Genomic DNA, 17,834 nt, shown 5'->3' on the forward strand with positions numbered 1-17,834 from the left:
GAAAGTTGAAAATCAGTCCATCATGTTGAGATGGGGAGAAAGGATGTCTAGTGAAAAAAGAGACAGCAAAGGCAAGGGCATCTAAGTTCAGAAAGGAAGTGGGTAAATTTATTTGCAGTGTAAAGCAGAACAAGAGCCTCTTCAGGTTACTGATGTGTTGCACCCTTCCTGTGGTTTGGAGGAATGAGCTAATGTATTTGAAGGGAGAGCGTAGATTGGGAAAGAGATTGGGAATGGTACAGAATAATGCAACGCTCTATGCACAGATCTTTCATGTACAAAATCTGAAGGAATCTACCAAAATTCTGTTAAAACTTAAGCACTAGTTCATTAAGGTGGCAGGATGTAAGATCAATGTCTGGCAGCCAGTTCTATTTCTTCTCTTTTCTTTTCTTAAGTTTATTTATTTGTAAGGCAGAGTGGCAGACAATAGATAAAGAGAAAGAGACCTTCCATCCACTGGTTCACTTCCCAAATGGCCGTGACAGCCAGAGCTGGGCCAGGTTGAAGCCAGGATCCCAGAACTCCGTCTGGATCTCCTATATGAGTGGCAGGGGCATAAGCACTTGGACCATCTTCCCACTGATTTCCCAGGCACATTATCAGGGAGTTGGATTGAAAGTGGAGCTGCCAAGACTCGAACCTGCGCTTATAGGTAGTAGCTTAGCCCACTGCACCACATCACTGGCCCCTGGTTGTATCTTTGTTTGCTAGGAATGAATGATCTACAAATAAAAAGTATTAAAATGCTAGCAATTCCACTGTTAATAGTACCAAAAGAATGAAATACTAAGGCAGAAGAGTAAAAGTAATGCAAAATTTTTACATTTTAAACTACAAGGGGCCGGCACTGTGGCGTAGCAGGTCGGGCTGCTGCCTGCAGTGCCAGCATCCCATATGGGTGCCAGTTCGGGTCCTGGCTTGCTCCACTTCTGATTTGGCTCTCTGCTGTGGCCTGGAAAGTGGTGGAAGATGGCCCAATTCCTTGGACCCCTGCACCCACTGGGAGACCCAGAGGAAGCTCCAGGCTCCTGACTTTGGATAGGCACAGCTCTGGCTGTCGTGGCCACCTGGGGAGTGAACCAGCAGATGGAAGCCCTTTCTCTTTTTCTGCTTCTCTTTCTTTCTCTGTGTAACTCTGACTTTCAAGTAAATAAATAAATCTTAAAAAAAAAAAAACAACTACAGGAAAACTGGGTATCTACATAGGAAGGAATGACACTGGTCCAAATGTAAGAAGAGACAACACTATAAAACCTTTAGAAGAAAATATAATAGGAATGAGTGTTTGTGACCTTGAATACGACACCATAAGCACAAGCAAACAAGGAGAAAATGATTATTTATTATTATTATTTAGATTTTATCAAAATTAAAATCTTTTATGTTTCAACAGACACCATCAATTAAATGAAAAGACAGTCCACATAATGGGAGAAAATATTTGCAAAGTACATATCTGATAAAGAACTTCTGTATAAACATATAAAGAATTATTACAGCTCAGTAATAAGCAGACAAATAGGCCGATTATGGACTGGGCAAAGGAGCTGAATAGACATAGCCCTGAAGATTCACACATGGCCAGTAAACACATGACAACATGCTCAGCATGGTTAGCCATTAGGGAAATGCAGAGAAAGACCTCAGTGTGATGCCACTTAATGCTTTTGAGAATAGCTGTGATAATGAGGATGAGTGACGGTGGGGCTCTTAAAACATGAAAGAGAAATTTATCACATGACCCACAAATTCCACTCCCAAGATAATTGAGAGTATGTTTAGATGCAATAACTTGTGTACAAATTTGATATTCATAGTAGCCAAGAAGTGGAAACAATCCAAATACCCATCAACTGATAGATAAATGGATAAAGAAGATGTACTGCTTCTATACCATGGAATATTTGGGGATAAGGAATGCAGTTCTCATACATGAGCAAACCTTGAAAACATTGGGCTGAGTAAAAGAAACACGACTGATTGCCATGTGTTGTATGATTGCATTTGTACAAATTGTCCAGGATGTATGTATCCATGGAGACAGATGGTCGTTGCAGGGGAAATGGGAGTAACTGCTAATGGATGTGTTTCTTTCTGGGGGCGATGAAAATGTTCTAGAATTAAGCAGTGGTGAGGGTTGCACAATTTTGTGAATATTCCAAAAACCACTGAATGGCAAAAGCAGAAAAAATTAAAAGTCCTGTTGCATTCTTTCCTGAAAAATTTAGATAGATGTCAACATGCCACCCTAGGAAGAAGGATCGCTGTTGTTTTTATCTGTGTTCCTTTTCAAAACCAGAGTTTGCAGGTTGCTACCTCTTCAGATTTCAGCAAGTTGTGGGAAAGGGCTTCAAAAAGTTCACTGGAAAAATGAAATTAAAAGATACTTTAATTGCCCATTAACTTTCTGAAGCCACCTTGTATCTTATTAGTCTGTCTTGTGGAGGTATAAAAGACACTGCTACCACAGAGAAGAGCTTCTTAAATTCCATCAATACTTGATTCAAATTTAGTTTTAAGAACATTTCAGATTTTTTAAGTAATGGAATATGAAACCATATATACTCTCAGATGTCTTACTGTTTATCAAATTTTAACACAATATGGGGTATGATGTGTTACCAAATTGTGATATTTGATACATACCTTGGAGTCAAGTCTTTCATGCCAATTCAGAGTGTGTGTTCAGATATTTATCAAATATTTTACTAACTGGGAAGGTTGTAGTTCTGTGCTGGGTTAAAAATAGCAAATTTCCTCTTAAAATGAAAACGAGTACACTGTGTTCCCAGTGTAGGTGAGAGTTTCTTGATACAAAGAAACCTAAACTCTGTTCAGAAAGAGACTGGATACTGGGGCTGCTATGATATGACTTTAACTGTTATCCAGAGGTCCCCAATTCCAGTTTTTTGTTCCATCAGAATGTCTCCATTCTCAGTTTTCACTGTTATTTTAATAGGAAAATGTTACATATTTGAACTATTATGATCAGTATATTATAGCAAATACATGCTAATTTAATATTGTTATTCTCTACTTAATATACTGGGGTTCTGCATAAGATACCACTGAAGTTTTATGAATTGGTGATCTCACATATATGTGAAATCTGAAAAAGTCAAACTCATTCAGGTTGTGGTACAGTGGGTCAAGCCAGCTTCTTGGGATGTCCTCATCACATATTGGAGTGCCAGTTTGAGTCTCGTGTACTCGCTTCTGATTCAGCTTCCTGCTATTGCACCTGGGAAGGCAGCAGGAGATGGCCTAAGTACTTTGGCTTCTGCCACCACATGGGAGACTTGGGTGGAGTTCCTGCCTCCTGGCTGTTGCAGACATAATTGGGGTGAGCCAGGAGATAGATCTCTCTGTTTCTGACACACACATGTGCACCCGCACACATACACACACACACACACACACACACACTCCCTCCTTCCTTTTTCTCCCTTTCAAGAAGATGAAAATAAGGGCCGGTGCCATGGCTCAATTGGCTAATCCTCCGCCTGCAGCGCCGGCACCCCGGGTTCTAGTCCTGGTTGGGGTGCTGGGTACTAGTCCTGGTTGCTCCTCTTCCAGTACAGCTCTCTGCTGTGGCCTGGGAGGGCAGTGGAGGATGACCCAAGTGCTTGGGTCCCTGCACCTGCATGGGAGACTGGGAGGAAGCACCCGGCTCCTGGCTTCCGATCGGCGCACCACTGGCTGTAGCGGCCATTAGGGGAGTACACGAATGGAAGGAAGACCTTTCTCTCTGTCTCTCTCTCGCTGTCTATAACTCTACCTGTCCAAAAAAAAAAAAAAAGATGAAAATAAATAAAATTTTAAAAAAATTAAGCAGAGAATAGAATATTGGTTTTCAGGGGCTGGGGATGGGGTTTGGGAAAATTTGTTGGTCGAAGGGCACACAATTTCAGTTAGACAAGGAATAAATTCAGATCTATACAACAGGGTAACTATATTGATAACTAATAATAATGTATACATGAAAATTGCTAACAGATTTTTCAGTGTAAGTTTTTGAGGTTGTGAATATGTTAATTAGCTTGATTTAGCCTTTCCACAATAGTTTTTATGCAATTGGGATCCTGGAGATTTTTCTCAACATGTCAAGCTTCCTGTTTTATTTTGGCTTCACTCTCATTCTTCAAAGATATTTTGAAAGCATCATTTTTTCCACAGATATCCAACAGTGAAGGGAAGAATTCTGACTGAAAAATGTTTACTAACTTTAAAAAGACTGTCTCTTTTTTCTGAGGTTCTGTGTTAGAGATTGCACTGCACAAACATCATTGGCTAGATTGTAAGACTATTTGATGTTATGCCCAATATTGCTGTTTTAGGTGCTATTTTGGAAATCACTGGTATTGGGAATGTGATAGGTGTCCTTATTTTAATCTCTTCAGGTGCATGCTAATGGGTGGGATCATATCAGGAGCAGAGTAAATGTGTGTGTCATAGGTTGCCTCCTCTGCTGGAGCTTTGGTGATGCCGCTCCAGTAGGCTCGGCAGAAAGACCCGCTGCACGGCTGTGAGAACTATGTGTTGTAGGGTGGGAGGGAGGAGAAAGTGAAGGAATCAAATAAATAAGTGTTCCTGAGTGTCTAATCTATGTGATATTTACTGACACACACTGAACCCTGCTGTTCAAAAACAAGCCACCTGTCTGTTCTCTTCTCTTCCTAGGTGATCATGGAGGAAGCACTTTACTCCCATCAAATGTCACAAATGAATTTCCAGAATATGGGACCATGGAGGAGGGTGGCGAGGGCCTAAAAGCCTCCCTGGAGCTTGATGCAGAGTCTCTGCCATGCCGCGCAGCAGGCCAGCAAGGTGTCCAGCGGCCTGCTGGCCCCTATGCCGGGCCCGACAGTGTTACAGGACCAAAAGGTGTCAGAGAGGCCCCTTCTCAAAGTCACCTCAAGGAACAAAGTTTACAGCCCATTGACTCTTTGATTTCAGCTCTGAAAGCCACAGAAGCCAGAATAGTTTCAGAAACATTACAGGCTACAAAGGTACTGGACAAAGATGCTGTTTCTAGTTTTTCAGTTCAGCAGGTGGAGAAAGAGCTGGACAGTGGCAGCCGTAAAACACAGAGAGCCAGTGAGCCCCTTACTGCTGGCCAGGAAAACACACGAGATATACCTCTTCCAGCTGAAGAAAAAGGCGAGGAAAATTTGTATTTGAGCATCCAGAAGGACCTGACTGCACTGTTAACTGGAGAAACTCAGGCTGAGCTTCCCCAGATAACCAGTAATGGGAGCAAAGGGGCTGTCTGTGTGCAGGAGCCAGCCTGTCCTGTGTCCTGCATGGGGGGCCACACAGTGACCTGCAGTCCTGTCCATGGTGTTGGGTTCTTGAAAGAGCAAAGGTCTGATCTTGGGAGGGAGCACCCAGGGAGATGTGATCATAGCAGCTCTACAGGCCGCCCGGGCCGGACCAAGCATGTGGAATTTCATGGTGTAGAGATACTGTGGACGGGAGAGAGGAGAGAGACCCAGCACCCTACAGATATGGAGACATCACTGGAAAGAAGAGCCTCACTTGAGAGCAAAGCATTTTCCAAGGCGCCCAGCCATCTCCCCCCGTCCGCTGGTCTGCCTGATTCACGGCGGGGTGAATCCTGGAGAGCTCCTGGAGAGAGGCCTGGCACCAGCTCAGGGACATTTTCCCCTGTGCCTCTCTTGGAGAGTGGAGAGGATGAAGTCTTCCTGAAGGAAAACAGACACCCTCTGGAGAAAGACAAGGAAAGGTGAGCTCCCGCTGCGGCCTGCTGTCTGTTGTGCCTGGTGCGTGTGCTAGAAAACCATGGTTGTGTGCTTGGGGGGAACTTGGCTCACAGCACACTGGATCCCGTCAGCCTAGAATCAAAGAGAAGTTGCTGTAAGCTAGGCCCTTCTTAGATTCCTTGTGAGTTCCCAAGACATTAGAAAGATGTTGTTATAAAGTTGTCCCTGAGGCACAGGCCAGGAAGACGTTGGAGAGGAACTGAACGCCAAATGCTGTGAATCCATTTCTGACATTTTGTTGTATTTGACAGGTTTCAAGTTTTCCAGCATCAAGGTAACTAAGACGTTCTATACTTTTCTTTAGTAATCTGAAAAGTCTAGGGCCCTTTGACATGCCCTGAGTGTAGTCATTATATCCTAACTTAGGCATTTCTTCGGGGTGCAGCACCAGTGCCTACAGGACATACTTACATTCTTGTATGAATGCAGAGTCTGAGTTTGAGCCCACTTAATCTCTGACGTTTAAAAGGCCATCTCACAAGGTCCGGAGTAGACTCTGTAATGCCAGTGTTCCATGGTTTTCACATATGAATCCCTTCTTCACAAAGGTTTCTGATTTATAAGTGAACTTGTTATCGTATGTTATGCTTTGGCCTTTGTTTACATTTCTGACATCTTCCAGCTCCGAGGCTGGATAAATGGGAGACAGGACTCATCTTTCCTTAGGCCTGTGATCATAGTCTGACCACACAGTTCCCTTCAGCGAAGTCATTTGTTGTGCATTATACTTTGAATTTGTACCATCTTTTCTTCTGTCAGTTTTCATGACTGTATGTTTTATAGTTTATACAGGAGAACATCTGTGTCAAGGCTGAGGGTTTTGTTTTTTGTTTGGTGTATAAAAATGCCTTTTCCTCTACTGTAGGGGTGGGGAACCTTTTTTTCTGCCAAGGGCCATTTGGATATTTATAACATCATTCGTAGGCCAGACAAAATCATCAACTTCAAAATTAGATTTATTGAATTTCCAGTCCTGCCTGCGGTTGCCTTGGCAGGGCCAGACCAAATCGCGGGCCGGATGTTCCCCACCCCTGCTCTATAGCTAACAAAGCTGCTAAGGATGATGCTTCTTTAGGGTGACTAATGGGACCCCCTATTCCCAACACAAAAAGTCTCCAGTCTCCCTTGATACTGTGGCATATGGCTCAGTGTTTATATTCCCACTGGGATGTGTAGTCTTGCTGTTGTTCAGATTATTAATTCATTCCTAGTTTCAAACCCCACCCCCTACCTCCTTTCTTCCCACACATATTTCTTGATTGTACACTGTGTCCTTGATGCTGCTACATGCTGGGCATGTAGGACTGTTCAGAGCAGATGTGGGTTGTGATCACTGTCCTATGGAGTTTACTGCTGCAGACCAACAGGGACCACGTAAACACACAGGTAGTATAGACCACAGTTGCTCTGGCTATGTGCAGGGGAAGAGCAGTCTGACTGGAGCAGAGACTAATTCGGCTGATGGCCTGAGCAAGTCCTTTCTGTGGAAAGGTAGCTAAGTGGAGACTGAGGGATGAACACGAGTGACCCAGGACGAGGACGGAGAGGAAGAGTGTCCCAGGCAGGGGGAACAGCTGACTCCCCAGCTGTGTTGTAGGAAGCACACGAGGCTGGGAGCTGCACCAGTGCATAAGGAGCAGGGGAGGTTAGGGAAGAGCATCTCCACAGGAACTTCCCGTTTCATTCCAAGAAGCCAGGAAGAGGTGTAAGCCAGACTAGTTTGGGGTATCGTCGGCTTTCAGCAACTTAAAAATCACAGGGCAGCGTTGAACGTGAATTCTGGTAACACCTAGGAATATGGATACTTACAGGGAATCCCTGTTTCTGTTGTATGTCTGTTTATGGGAATCTGAAGCTCAGAAAGCTTAAGTAAATTTGTCGAAGTGATAGAGCTAATAAATCTTCAGGTTCATGTGTCAGAATTAATACCTTCCCCTGTATATTAACTTGTAAGTTGTTTCTCATTCTCGTGGTTTAGGGTAGCCTTACAGCAAACATGTCAGTTGGCCGTTTGTTTTTTTTTTTTTTAAGTCAGTCATTGGTGGTCTAATTTTGGACCTGAAATCTCTCTGCAATGCTGCTTTATGGTCAGGAGGGGGCAGTGCTGGATTCAAATATAGTCATCCTCCTGAGGGTGTTTGGTTTGACTTAAGTCAGAAAGTATTAATAGATGGATGAAAGTTTAGTGTATTTTTACTGGGTGTTTCCTATATCAAGCTCACATGATATGTTTGCCAGCCTCTTTTATGATGGTAACAGTAAATAATTAGAATTTGTGGAACATAGTTGCCAAAAATAAATTTTTTTTCCTCAAGTATTTATTAGGCTAGAGATATTCACACACTAGGACTCTTGCTTGGAAGTTTATTATTTATAGTTTCATTATACATGTATTCTGGGAATTTTTCAGTTTGAGTATGTTTTATGTCTTTCCAAGTATGTTATGAAGACATCACCTCAATGAATACGAGAATTAGATCTACAAAATGTTATCCTTTTATATGGTTGAACAGGAAAATTAAAAAGAAACAATTAACTTACTATTGAAATTCTCCACTCTTAACTTTCCAGGACCCTTGACCAGGAGGAGCATACCAGGGGAGGAGACGATGATATTCTTGGGCCCGGGTATACAGAGGACTCCACTGATGTGTACAGCTCCCAGTTTGAAACCATTTTGGACAACACTTCTTTATACTACAGTGCAGAGTCCTTGGAAACGTTATACTCAGAGCCCGACAGCTATTTCAGCTTTGAAATGCCCCTCACGCCCATGATACAGCAGCGCATCAAGGAAGGTGGCCAGTTTTTGGAAAGGACATCAGCGGGAGGACAGCAGGATGTCCTGAGTGTCTCTGCGGATGGCGGCATAGTGATGGGGCTTTCTAGTGGAATCACCAATGGGCTGAGTGATGGCAACAACTGCATCTACCTGGAAGGCACCCCCGAGATGGCTTTCTGGCAAAGGTACCAGTCCTGTTCATTTCATGGCAATGGTTTTGGTGGCATTCTGTCTGTGGGAAATCTTAGTGTTGAATACATTGTAAAAAGCATTTAGTCAGTTCCGGTGGTGTCAGTAAAAATTAACTTGGGCTTTGGGGGCAGATGGAGCACATTGTAGCCACCTGCCAAATGTGGTCTTTGTATTCTGAGGTATTTCCTAAATTTCATATGTAAGTTGGATACTGAACTGATACTTGTGGATGATGAGTAGGTGTTAGCACCAGTGATGAGGCTTCGATGGCAGTGGTATGCGACTGTGACAAGAGCACAGAGATCTTGCTTTGGGCTGGCCCTGCCAGTGGTTGATGACAGGGGTTTCTTCATTGTAAACTGAGAGAGTTGGGTTAGAAGGTCACCAGTCTGTGAAGTACTGTTCTGTCTGGCTGTCTTTTTGTTCCTGAAGCAGTGGGGAAGGATCTGACTGTATGATGCTTGATCCAGCCAACACTTTGGTCAAGCTTTAAATGTTTATTTTCTCTCTCTACTGTGGTATTTAAGTCTTTCTGGTGATAAAATGCCTAACTCCTTAGCTTGAATGCAGCCACTATGTGCTCCCTGTATTTTGTGGGTTATCCAGCACCTGTGTCATCTTCCTGCCTCACAGCCACTCCAGTTGTGGGCAGAGAATACTAAATGTTGTAAGAGTTTTATGCATTAATTTTGGTGTATTTTTCCATGTGAATGTGGAGGTGCTAGTAGGGACAAGCTTAATGGAGATAAGCTATTTTAAAGCTGAATTTTTAAAGACTCAGTGCTTTTTCTTAAAAAGTTAGTATTCATATTCTAGGTTTCTAATACATCTCTCTTTTTGAGCACTCTGCCCTGTGTTAAGCATTGTCATTGAGTGAGCAAACTCAAGACTGGCACATTCTAACACCAGGGTTGTGTGTGTCCATTGTGAGGTGGATGTGAATATTGGTTGCCTTACTGGATCACAGTGAGTGGATGAAAGGAATGCAAGTTATGAAGACACAAGACTTTGGTCCCAGTTTTTAGGCATGCCACTTATTCTCTCTGAAACTGGTTTATTTATTTACATGGTATGGGATTTAAAGAGTTAAGATAGACGAAAGCCCCCAGCACAGTGCCTGGTACAAAGTAGTGGCTTCAATGAATGAATTGGAATTCCTTAGCTGAGAGGCTCCCAAGCAGACTTCCTGTGTGCCTGAGTGGGGGTTGTCCCTGAGAGGAGTGGGCACCTGAGAGGGCTGCAGTATCCCTCAGCTGTGGGGAGGGTCCCTTCAGCTGAGGGGGGGCATTTCTGTCCTTTTCCTTCACTGTCATCTCTGATGACTGAATTGTGTGGAAATGCTATGAGACAGCTGTGCAGTTCATTTCACTGGAATTCCTACCCAGCTTTCCAGACCAAACATCATTCAGGAGCTGAAGCATTTGGGGCTGCAAGGTTTCACTGCAGAAGCCACAGGGTGAGTCTGTAAAGACGGGAGATTACCATCAGCGAGTCAGACAGGTGAAAGGTTTATTAACTGCATGGCCTGTGCACCTAGACTGGAAGTTGTCATCGTTTGGGCCAACAGCCGTTGGTGTGTACAGTTAAGTAGGTGAGAGAGTGCTGGTGCGGGCTGTAGTATTTGGGTATCCAGAGTTAGGTATCCTTCAGGCAGTCTCAAGGTTAAGTGTCAGCTGCACCACCTGCATGGTTGAACAATGAGGTCCGGCCCTGCCATAAACGTCGAGACTCTAGTGTCGCAAAGATGAGCGTGCCCAAGTTCTTTTCCAGCTCCGCACGACCTTGTACCCCTGCCGCAGGGATTCCTGGCTGGTGGCTGCCCCCTCCTCTGACTTCAGCACCATCACCGACTTAGGCAGAATAGCTTGGCAGGTCCCCCGTTTTGTGTTCTTGGAGTTGGCATGCTAAGCGGTTATAGGTTGCACGTGGAAGAGTTTTGTTTTGGAATGTCTGTCTCTATTCAGGGTTTTAAAAAGTAGGGCTGGCTACTGGAAAACTTCATGTTTTTCTTTACCCTCTTCTGCCTTTTTTGGTGCTTTGGGGAAGTTGCAGCTGCAGAGGAGTTGTATTAGTGTTGCAGGTTGAAGAATGACAACATCCCCCAGGTTGAAGGAGGCCTTGGATGACCTTATTTCATAATGAGGAATCCCTGTCCCAGTTTGGTGGTGTGACACCTGACTCTGGTGACAGATCCTGTGCCAGAATCAAGTTGCATGGCTCCTGGACCAGGTATATTCACTGCTCTAGGCTGCCTGGTCTCTAAGGTCGTTTTTTTTTTTTTTATCTGACTTCTCAGAAGTCTGTTTTCAAGACACTGTATTTCTGAATGTAGAGCAGGTGGTGGTGGTTGTTGGTATGTGTGTTCACTTTGAGGAAAAATTTACCAACGTAATAATGAACATATGTCCATACATTTTTAAAGCAATCAATGTGCTGCCTTTTAAACTTTCTTCCACATTACAGCATCCCTCTGCAGCGGTCAGGAAGTGGACACAACATTATTATTGAGCGTATTAAGGAAAGACAGACTGGGTTGCTGACTACAGCAGTCAACGCCGTAGACTGAGGGCCAACGTGTTAGAATCCAAGGAAAAGTTTTTCCAATTTAATTATTAAATGTGGTATTTACAAAGGCAAACTGATAAATAACACCAGCATACATACCTAACATTCCCTGTCTGTCCACTGGCTTCTCCCTGGGAGGGGTTTGGGGTGGGGACCCTGAGCTAGGCAGATAGGAAATGGGAAGATGAGACTCCTTAGCTCTCCCTAATTATGCGTCTCTGATATTCAGTGGATAAGGACCAAGGAGGTAAGCCCATCCCTACTGAGCCCATTTAATGTATAAAATGCTAGTTGTCAGCTAATTATACTAACTAGTCAAATATAGCCCCTAGGTTTTACTTGTTTGGTAAACACGTTGTCTCATAATAAGCTAGGTGAAGGAAAGGAATTGTCAGTGTTGTAATTTTCCAGAGAAGGGAACTGAGGCACCGAGGGACGAGTCGTCGCCTGAGGTCACATGGATGGTAGGTGGCACCCAGAACTTGAGCCCAGGTAGTCTGGCTCCAGAGCCCAAGCTGAAACTGAGTGGTACTGATTGACCCTCACCTCATTTGCACATATGATTCCATGATAGTGTCTAGAATAGGACTGAATATTGTAAGGCAAACAAAAATATGTGTTTGTTCTGGTGTTGTCTGGATGTATTTTCATATCCTGTTCTGTTTTTAATCAGTTGCCTTTACTTTATCATTACCGACAATTTCAGTGGCAGTGTTTGACCGTGGTTTATGTGAACACAGGGTGACCTTGTTCTCTGTTGTGTTGCCTCTTTAAAGAAGTGTGGAGATGATTGGGAAGGGTAAGGAGGATCTTGTGGCACTTCGGCAAATCAGGAACACCTTCCCATCTTTGCCCTGGTGGCCAGAGGGAGCCGCCTCTTCCCTGCAACTCTTCCACACCGAGGACTCTTTCCAAATCTGTGCTATTCCAGGATTAGGGTGGGAAGCACATTTTTAAAAAGTTCTTGTCTCACTGTTTGTAAAATATTATATGTCTTTGTGATATGAAGTAGTTCACTCTTTGGGAAGTAGAAAAGCCTCTTAAAATCCCTGAATCAACCTGCACTGGAATGAATTTTTGCAGGTGCTCTGGCTGTGCTTGACCAGGCGCTGCTGTCAGCGGGAACCAGCTCACCCTGTGGGTGAAGGAGCCAAGAGGAGCATCTCCCGCTTTGGGGTCCAGCCACAGAGCACTCAGGCTGACGGGGGCTCAGCGGTGCTGTGTGAAGTCCAGTCACATGGCTCCCAAATTAGAAAGGATGATTAGAGACTTACAGTTAGACGTGTTCCAATGGGTTCCTTTGTGTCCGGGTGCTTCTCCCTCGCTGGCCTGTCAGCTGATGACCACAACTCCAATCAGTAAGTTCTGACCTGAAGACCGTGAGGCACAAACGTTGTCATTGTGACCATTAACAGAGCAGAACAGCGTCTATTTCTGTTGTGCCTGGGTTTGGACAGGGAGAAGAGAGATGGCAAACGCAGTGATACGGCAGGGACGTCTTTCTGGTTTTCTGAACTATGTGAAACTGCTTTCTAAAACTGCCCCTTTTGTGTAATGGATATATTTTCTATCTCAGCTTGCTAGTTTTTCTTTGAGACAGTGCCTAGGAAACATAGGAGTCAGGAGGAGGTGAATTGTATCTGCGTGCAGCTGGTGTGCCTGAGTGAGGGGTGGGTGTGAGCTCTTCCCTGCGGGAATCGCTGCCTTTTGCGCCTTGGAGTCCTGGGATTTAGAGCTCTCCCCTTTCTTCCTCCCTTGTTCTCTTTTCTTGGGGTCTCTGCTTAGGAAGAAGTCACTTGAAATAACAGTAATACGGAAAGTTTGTTGAAGTATAATTGCAAAAATTTTTCCAGTACTCCGATTTAAAACTGAAGGCATTTTAGAGTACAAATATTAAGATATGAAAATAATGTGATGGCGGTTAAGCTAGTGGCAGAGGAAAGTATTTGGACCTTGTGAAGTTGTGCGAGACCTGCCTGCCCCTGGAGCCCCGCTGCCACTGCCTCCTGATTTCTCCAGGGGGTTAGCATTTGTTCTGTAAAAATAGAGATTCTTCAGTCTCCTCTTTCTGGCTTCCTGGAGTAGTTGCACTGGTGGATTTTTTTTTTTTTTTTTTTTAACCACAAAGGAGTTTCTACTCAGTCATGAGGGCCAGGGCGCTGCTAGGTTCCGAGCCAGTCATACCTGGGTTTCAGGCCTGCCCTGGTTACTCAGGTGTGTAATGGTGAGGAAGGCATAAAACCCAGAGCCTCTGCAGGTGTAAAGTGGAATGTTAATGCCTGTCCTGTAAAGGGAGAAGGAGCCAGTGAGGTTAATCAAATGGGGAAACAAACAAAAAGGAAACCAAGAAGCCAAACAGTGTTTGACCCCAGAGGAGTGGGTGAAGTGATGAACACGGGTGCCAGCCACGCAGAGCTGTGGACACAGACCTGCTGCTGCTGCTCCCGAGCCTCAGCCTCGGAGCTGCCAGCGCCTGCTCTTCCCAGGGCTGCACCTCTGAGACACCTGTTTTGGACTCCCAGACACCTCACTCCCTTTTTATAAAGTGCAGTGTTCTGTGGCGGGGTGGGGTGCATATGAGGACGGCTGCCAGGGTAATCTTGGGCAGGTCGTTTCCATTCATGCAACTTCTGATGCCTTTTTGGGAAAATGGAAACAAGCTAACCCATCACTTCACAGTTTGTTGGGAGAATTTGCTAAATTCGAGTTTGTGAAAGTTCATTTTAGTCCCATAATAGGTTTTGCAGTAGTCTGAGGATCAGTCCAAGGAATAATAGGAAAATATCCAAGAGATGCCTGGTGTAAAGAGGACAAAAAGGCACAAGGACTTGGTGAATGTTTGAGTAGAGCTGTCCCTCCTTATCCACAAGGAACCTCACACCCAGATCCCAGCATGCCCAAGTGAATCCCTCTTGTAAAATGGCATAGTATTTGCATTTAACCTACACACATGCACATTCTCCTGTGTGCTTTAGATCATCTCAGATGACTTATAACACCTTATACAGTAAGTGCCTTGTAAGCGGTTATTATACTCTACTATTTACAGAACAATGAAAAGGAACAAAGCCTGCACGTGTTCATCAGAAGCGTAATTTTTGTTTTCAAATATTGAAGCCATGGATGTGTAGCCAGCAGGTTGGAGGGCCAGCTGTGCAGGTCACGTTGGGCTGAGGCAACATGGTGAGACCTCAAGCATGGGCGACGTCCCGCACCAAGAAACAATAAACAGGAGTTAGGCGGAGGCAGGGTTGGTAGGGACTCAGTTTTAAACTGGTAGAATCTGAAGAGAGGGAAGGGTCATTCAGTTCATCCAGGGTTGATGGGAATGTGGGGTTTAATGTCACTGGAGAGACTGGAGCTTCCTCCCCCGCCCCCAGCCCGTTAGAGGCGAGATTGCTGCTCTGATGGCACACAGCACTAGACTGCTGCTTATGTGGCCTTCAGACTCCGGGCAGCTCCTCTGTGCTTGCCTTCCTTCTCAGCAGTGGTATCATCAGGGGCCCAGTGTAAGGGCACAGTGCTCTGGCTGCTGCTGTCTGTGTTGCTGGCCCTGGATAACCCTGGCTCAGCGCCTTGGGCTCCCCTGACTTGTTGGGTGCCTCTTGTGTAAACTGGTGATGACTTCAGGAAATGGTCCATGATTGGAAACAGCCAGAGGCTTTCTAATGCTGTGGCTGAATCCTTCAGATAAACAAAGGCGGTTCCCTGAGTGTTGGTGGAAGAGCACAGTGCAATACTGGCTCCTTGGACGATCTTTGATCAAATGAGACTGCATGAGACTGCGAATGATGGATGACCTTGGAGATGTGGTTGATGGCAAGGAAAACCATGGCTCTAAAGGAAAGCTTGGCTGGTGGATAATATTTTAATTGGTTGGGATGATGCAGCCATCATTGATTTATGGATCACTGCAACATTTAAAGAAAGCGGTAGTATTCTTCTCAGGTGATTGTTACGCACTTTCAGGTGTGCGAAACGCTCTCTAGAAACCGATGAGCAAGGGAACAGGAAGCAGAGTGAGACAGTCTTGCTCGTGGGGGAGCAGATGTGTTTGTGATGAGGCGAATGATCCTCGGGGGTCTGTAAAAGTGAGCGTTTCTGCCATGAACCTAGAAATGGTTTCTTGTGTTGTCTTTGGTGTGATCATAAGGTGCCTGTCTCGTCTAGAAATGCAGAAATTGATTGTGTTTCCTGCTAGAAAGCGATACTATTTAGTGACGAAGAAAGTTAAAAACTTAGGCCACGCTGCTTTGGTTGACGTTTTAGTGAATTCTCTCTCAACCTCGTATTTCTTACCTGGGAAAAGGGATTATAATTTACCTGTACTTAATGAGTGCTCAGTAAAAGTTAGCTGTTGTCCTGCTAATGGACAACTTAATACATTATCCCTCATAGTATTTTTTTTGTCTGTTCTACTTAATATGACTGGTTTAATTCTGTAATTATCACACAGTTATTCTTAAGTGTTGAAAATTAGCTGAAATGTGATCCCTGTTAAACATAAGAGTGGGAATAAGAGAGGGAAGAGATGTATAATTTGGGGCATGCTCGGGCTGACTTGCCCCAATTGGTAGAGTTGGAAACATACCAGGGGATTCCAATTCAATCCCATCAAGGTGGCATGTGCCAATGCCATCTCACTATTCCAAGTGATCAATTTCAGTTCACAATTGATCATAATGAAAGGACTAAGAGTCAAAGGGAGCACATAAACAAGTCTAGTATCTGCTAACACCAACCGATAGAATAAATAAAGGGGAGAGTGATCCAACATGGGAAGTGAGATACTCAGCAGACTCATAGAATGGCGGATGTCCTAAATAGCACTCTGGCCTCAGAATCAGCCCTAAAGGCACTCGGATCTGGCTGAAAAGCCCATGAGAGTATTTCAGGCATGGAAAGCCAAGACACTCTGGCAAAAAGATCTCTGTGAGTGAGATCCCAGTGGAAAGAACAGGTCTTCAAAGAGGGAGGTGCCTTTCTCTGAAGGGAGGAGAGAACCTCCACTTTGACTATGACCGTGTCTAAACAAGATAAGAGTCGGAGAACTCAAGGGGCTTCCATAGCCTTGGAAACTCATGACTGGTGCATAGGGAGATTACTGATGCCATAAACAGGAGTGTCAATTTGTAAAGTCAACAACAGGAGTCACTGTGCACTTACTCCTCATGTAGGATCCCTGTCCTTAATGTGCTGTACACTGAGGCTTAATGCTATAATGAGTACTCAAACAGTATATTTCACTTTGTGTTTCTATGGGGGTGCAAACGATTGAAATCTTTACTTAATGTACACTAAACTGATCTTCTGTAAAAAAAAAAAAAAAAGAAATTATCAATTCCCAACTTGACTCTCACTGGGATTAAACATGACAATAGGTCTGATCTGATTTCATCATCATTTAAAAAAAATCATCTATTATTTTTCACTTTATGTTTCTGTGTGGGAGCAAACTGTTGAAATCCTTACTTAAGGTATACTAAGCTGATCTTCTGTATATTAAGATAATCGAAAATGAATCTTGATGTGAATGGAAGGGGAGAGGGAGTGGGAAAGGGGAGGGTTGTGGGTGGGAGGGACGGTATGGGGGGGGAAGCCATTGTAACCCATGAGTCGTACTTTGGAAATTTATATTCATTAAATAAAAGATAAAAAAAAAAAGTTAGCTGTTGTCATCAGTAGTAACAGCGTCTTCAAAGTTCAGAAATAGCCGGGCTGCGGCAAGCTGCACTTACGGTGCTGTGTAGGTGCTCGCGTAGTTCTGACAGCCTTAGATACTGGGAGGTGAGGAGTTTTAATGGTGGTTTGTTTTGTTGTCTTTATGATTACTCTATTTAACAGTCTCACCTCACGGTGAGCAGGGTAATATTTTCTTGCCAAGAGTGATATTATAACATCTTCAGTGTAGAGAACATAAGAGGCACTGAATAATTATTATTGTGCAACACAGGCATGAAAGTTCATGCTCGCCACTCACTGTATGCGGCTGTGTTTAGACATAGACTTAAGTCCTCGGCCTTCTCCAGCGTTAGTTTTGGGACTCAGAGGACCTCTGGCACAGTGACCAGCTCATCCTGGGAGCTCAGCTTTTGTGGAATGAAGACTTTCACGAGCAGCTGCTTGTAGGTGATGAGATTACAAGTACCTAAGGATGTGGCCTGGAGAGCCAGGCTGGGAGGTTCGGAGACTGGGTCCACCTTGGGCATGGGATGACATGGCGGCTCTCATGGAAGTGTTGCACTTTGAGGTGGGCTTCGAATAATGGGGTGGACCTGTGTAGGTGGTTGTGGGGGGAGTGAGGAAGGAGGACCCTCTAGGTAAAGGGAGCCACACTGCAGTGGAGTAGTGCATCTGTGTGGATTTGGGAAACAGGGTTGGCAGTGGAGAGAGTTACTACTGCTCATCTCTGAGGGACTGCTCTGCTCAAAATGGTAGCCAGTGTGCAGGTGAATTTTCAAAACTTCCTTAGGATTTTAGGCATACTAGAAAGTGTAGAAATTAATAAG

General features: G+C 44.4%; 1 protein-coding gene across 9 annotated transcripts in view; it reads left to right on the forward strand.

Annotated features, from left to right (window-relative positions):
- Positions 1-17,834, forward strand: part of PSD3 (pleckstrin and Sec7 domain containing 3) — a 583,146-nt gene that overhangs the window by 224,068 nt on the left and 341,244 nt on the right. For 8 of the 9 annotated variants that reach the window (XM_008267258.5, XM_089302856.1, XM_070047341.2 and 5 more), the window contains 2 exons: positions 4,684-5,749; positions 8,358-8,753. In XM_008267258.5, the coding sequence (XP_008265480.3) occupies positions 4,684-5,749; positions 8,358-8,753 (1,462 nt within the window). Of the gene's footprint in view, positions 1-4,683; positions 5,750-8,357; positions 8,754-12,581; positions 12,684-17,834 lie in introns of those variants that run through there. The other variant, XM_089302858.1, reaches the window with a different exon arrangement.

The sequence above is a fragment of the Oryctolagus cuniculus genome, chromosome 8 (genome assembly GCF_051225735.1).
Source record: "Oryctolagus cuniculus isolate XC-2025 breed Fujian yellow rabbit chromosome 8, ASM5122573v1, whole genome shotgun sequence".
Lineage (NCBI taxonomy): Eukaryota > Metazoa > Chordata > Mammalia > Lagomorpha > Leporidae > Oryctolagus > Oryctolagus cuniculus.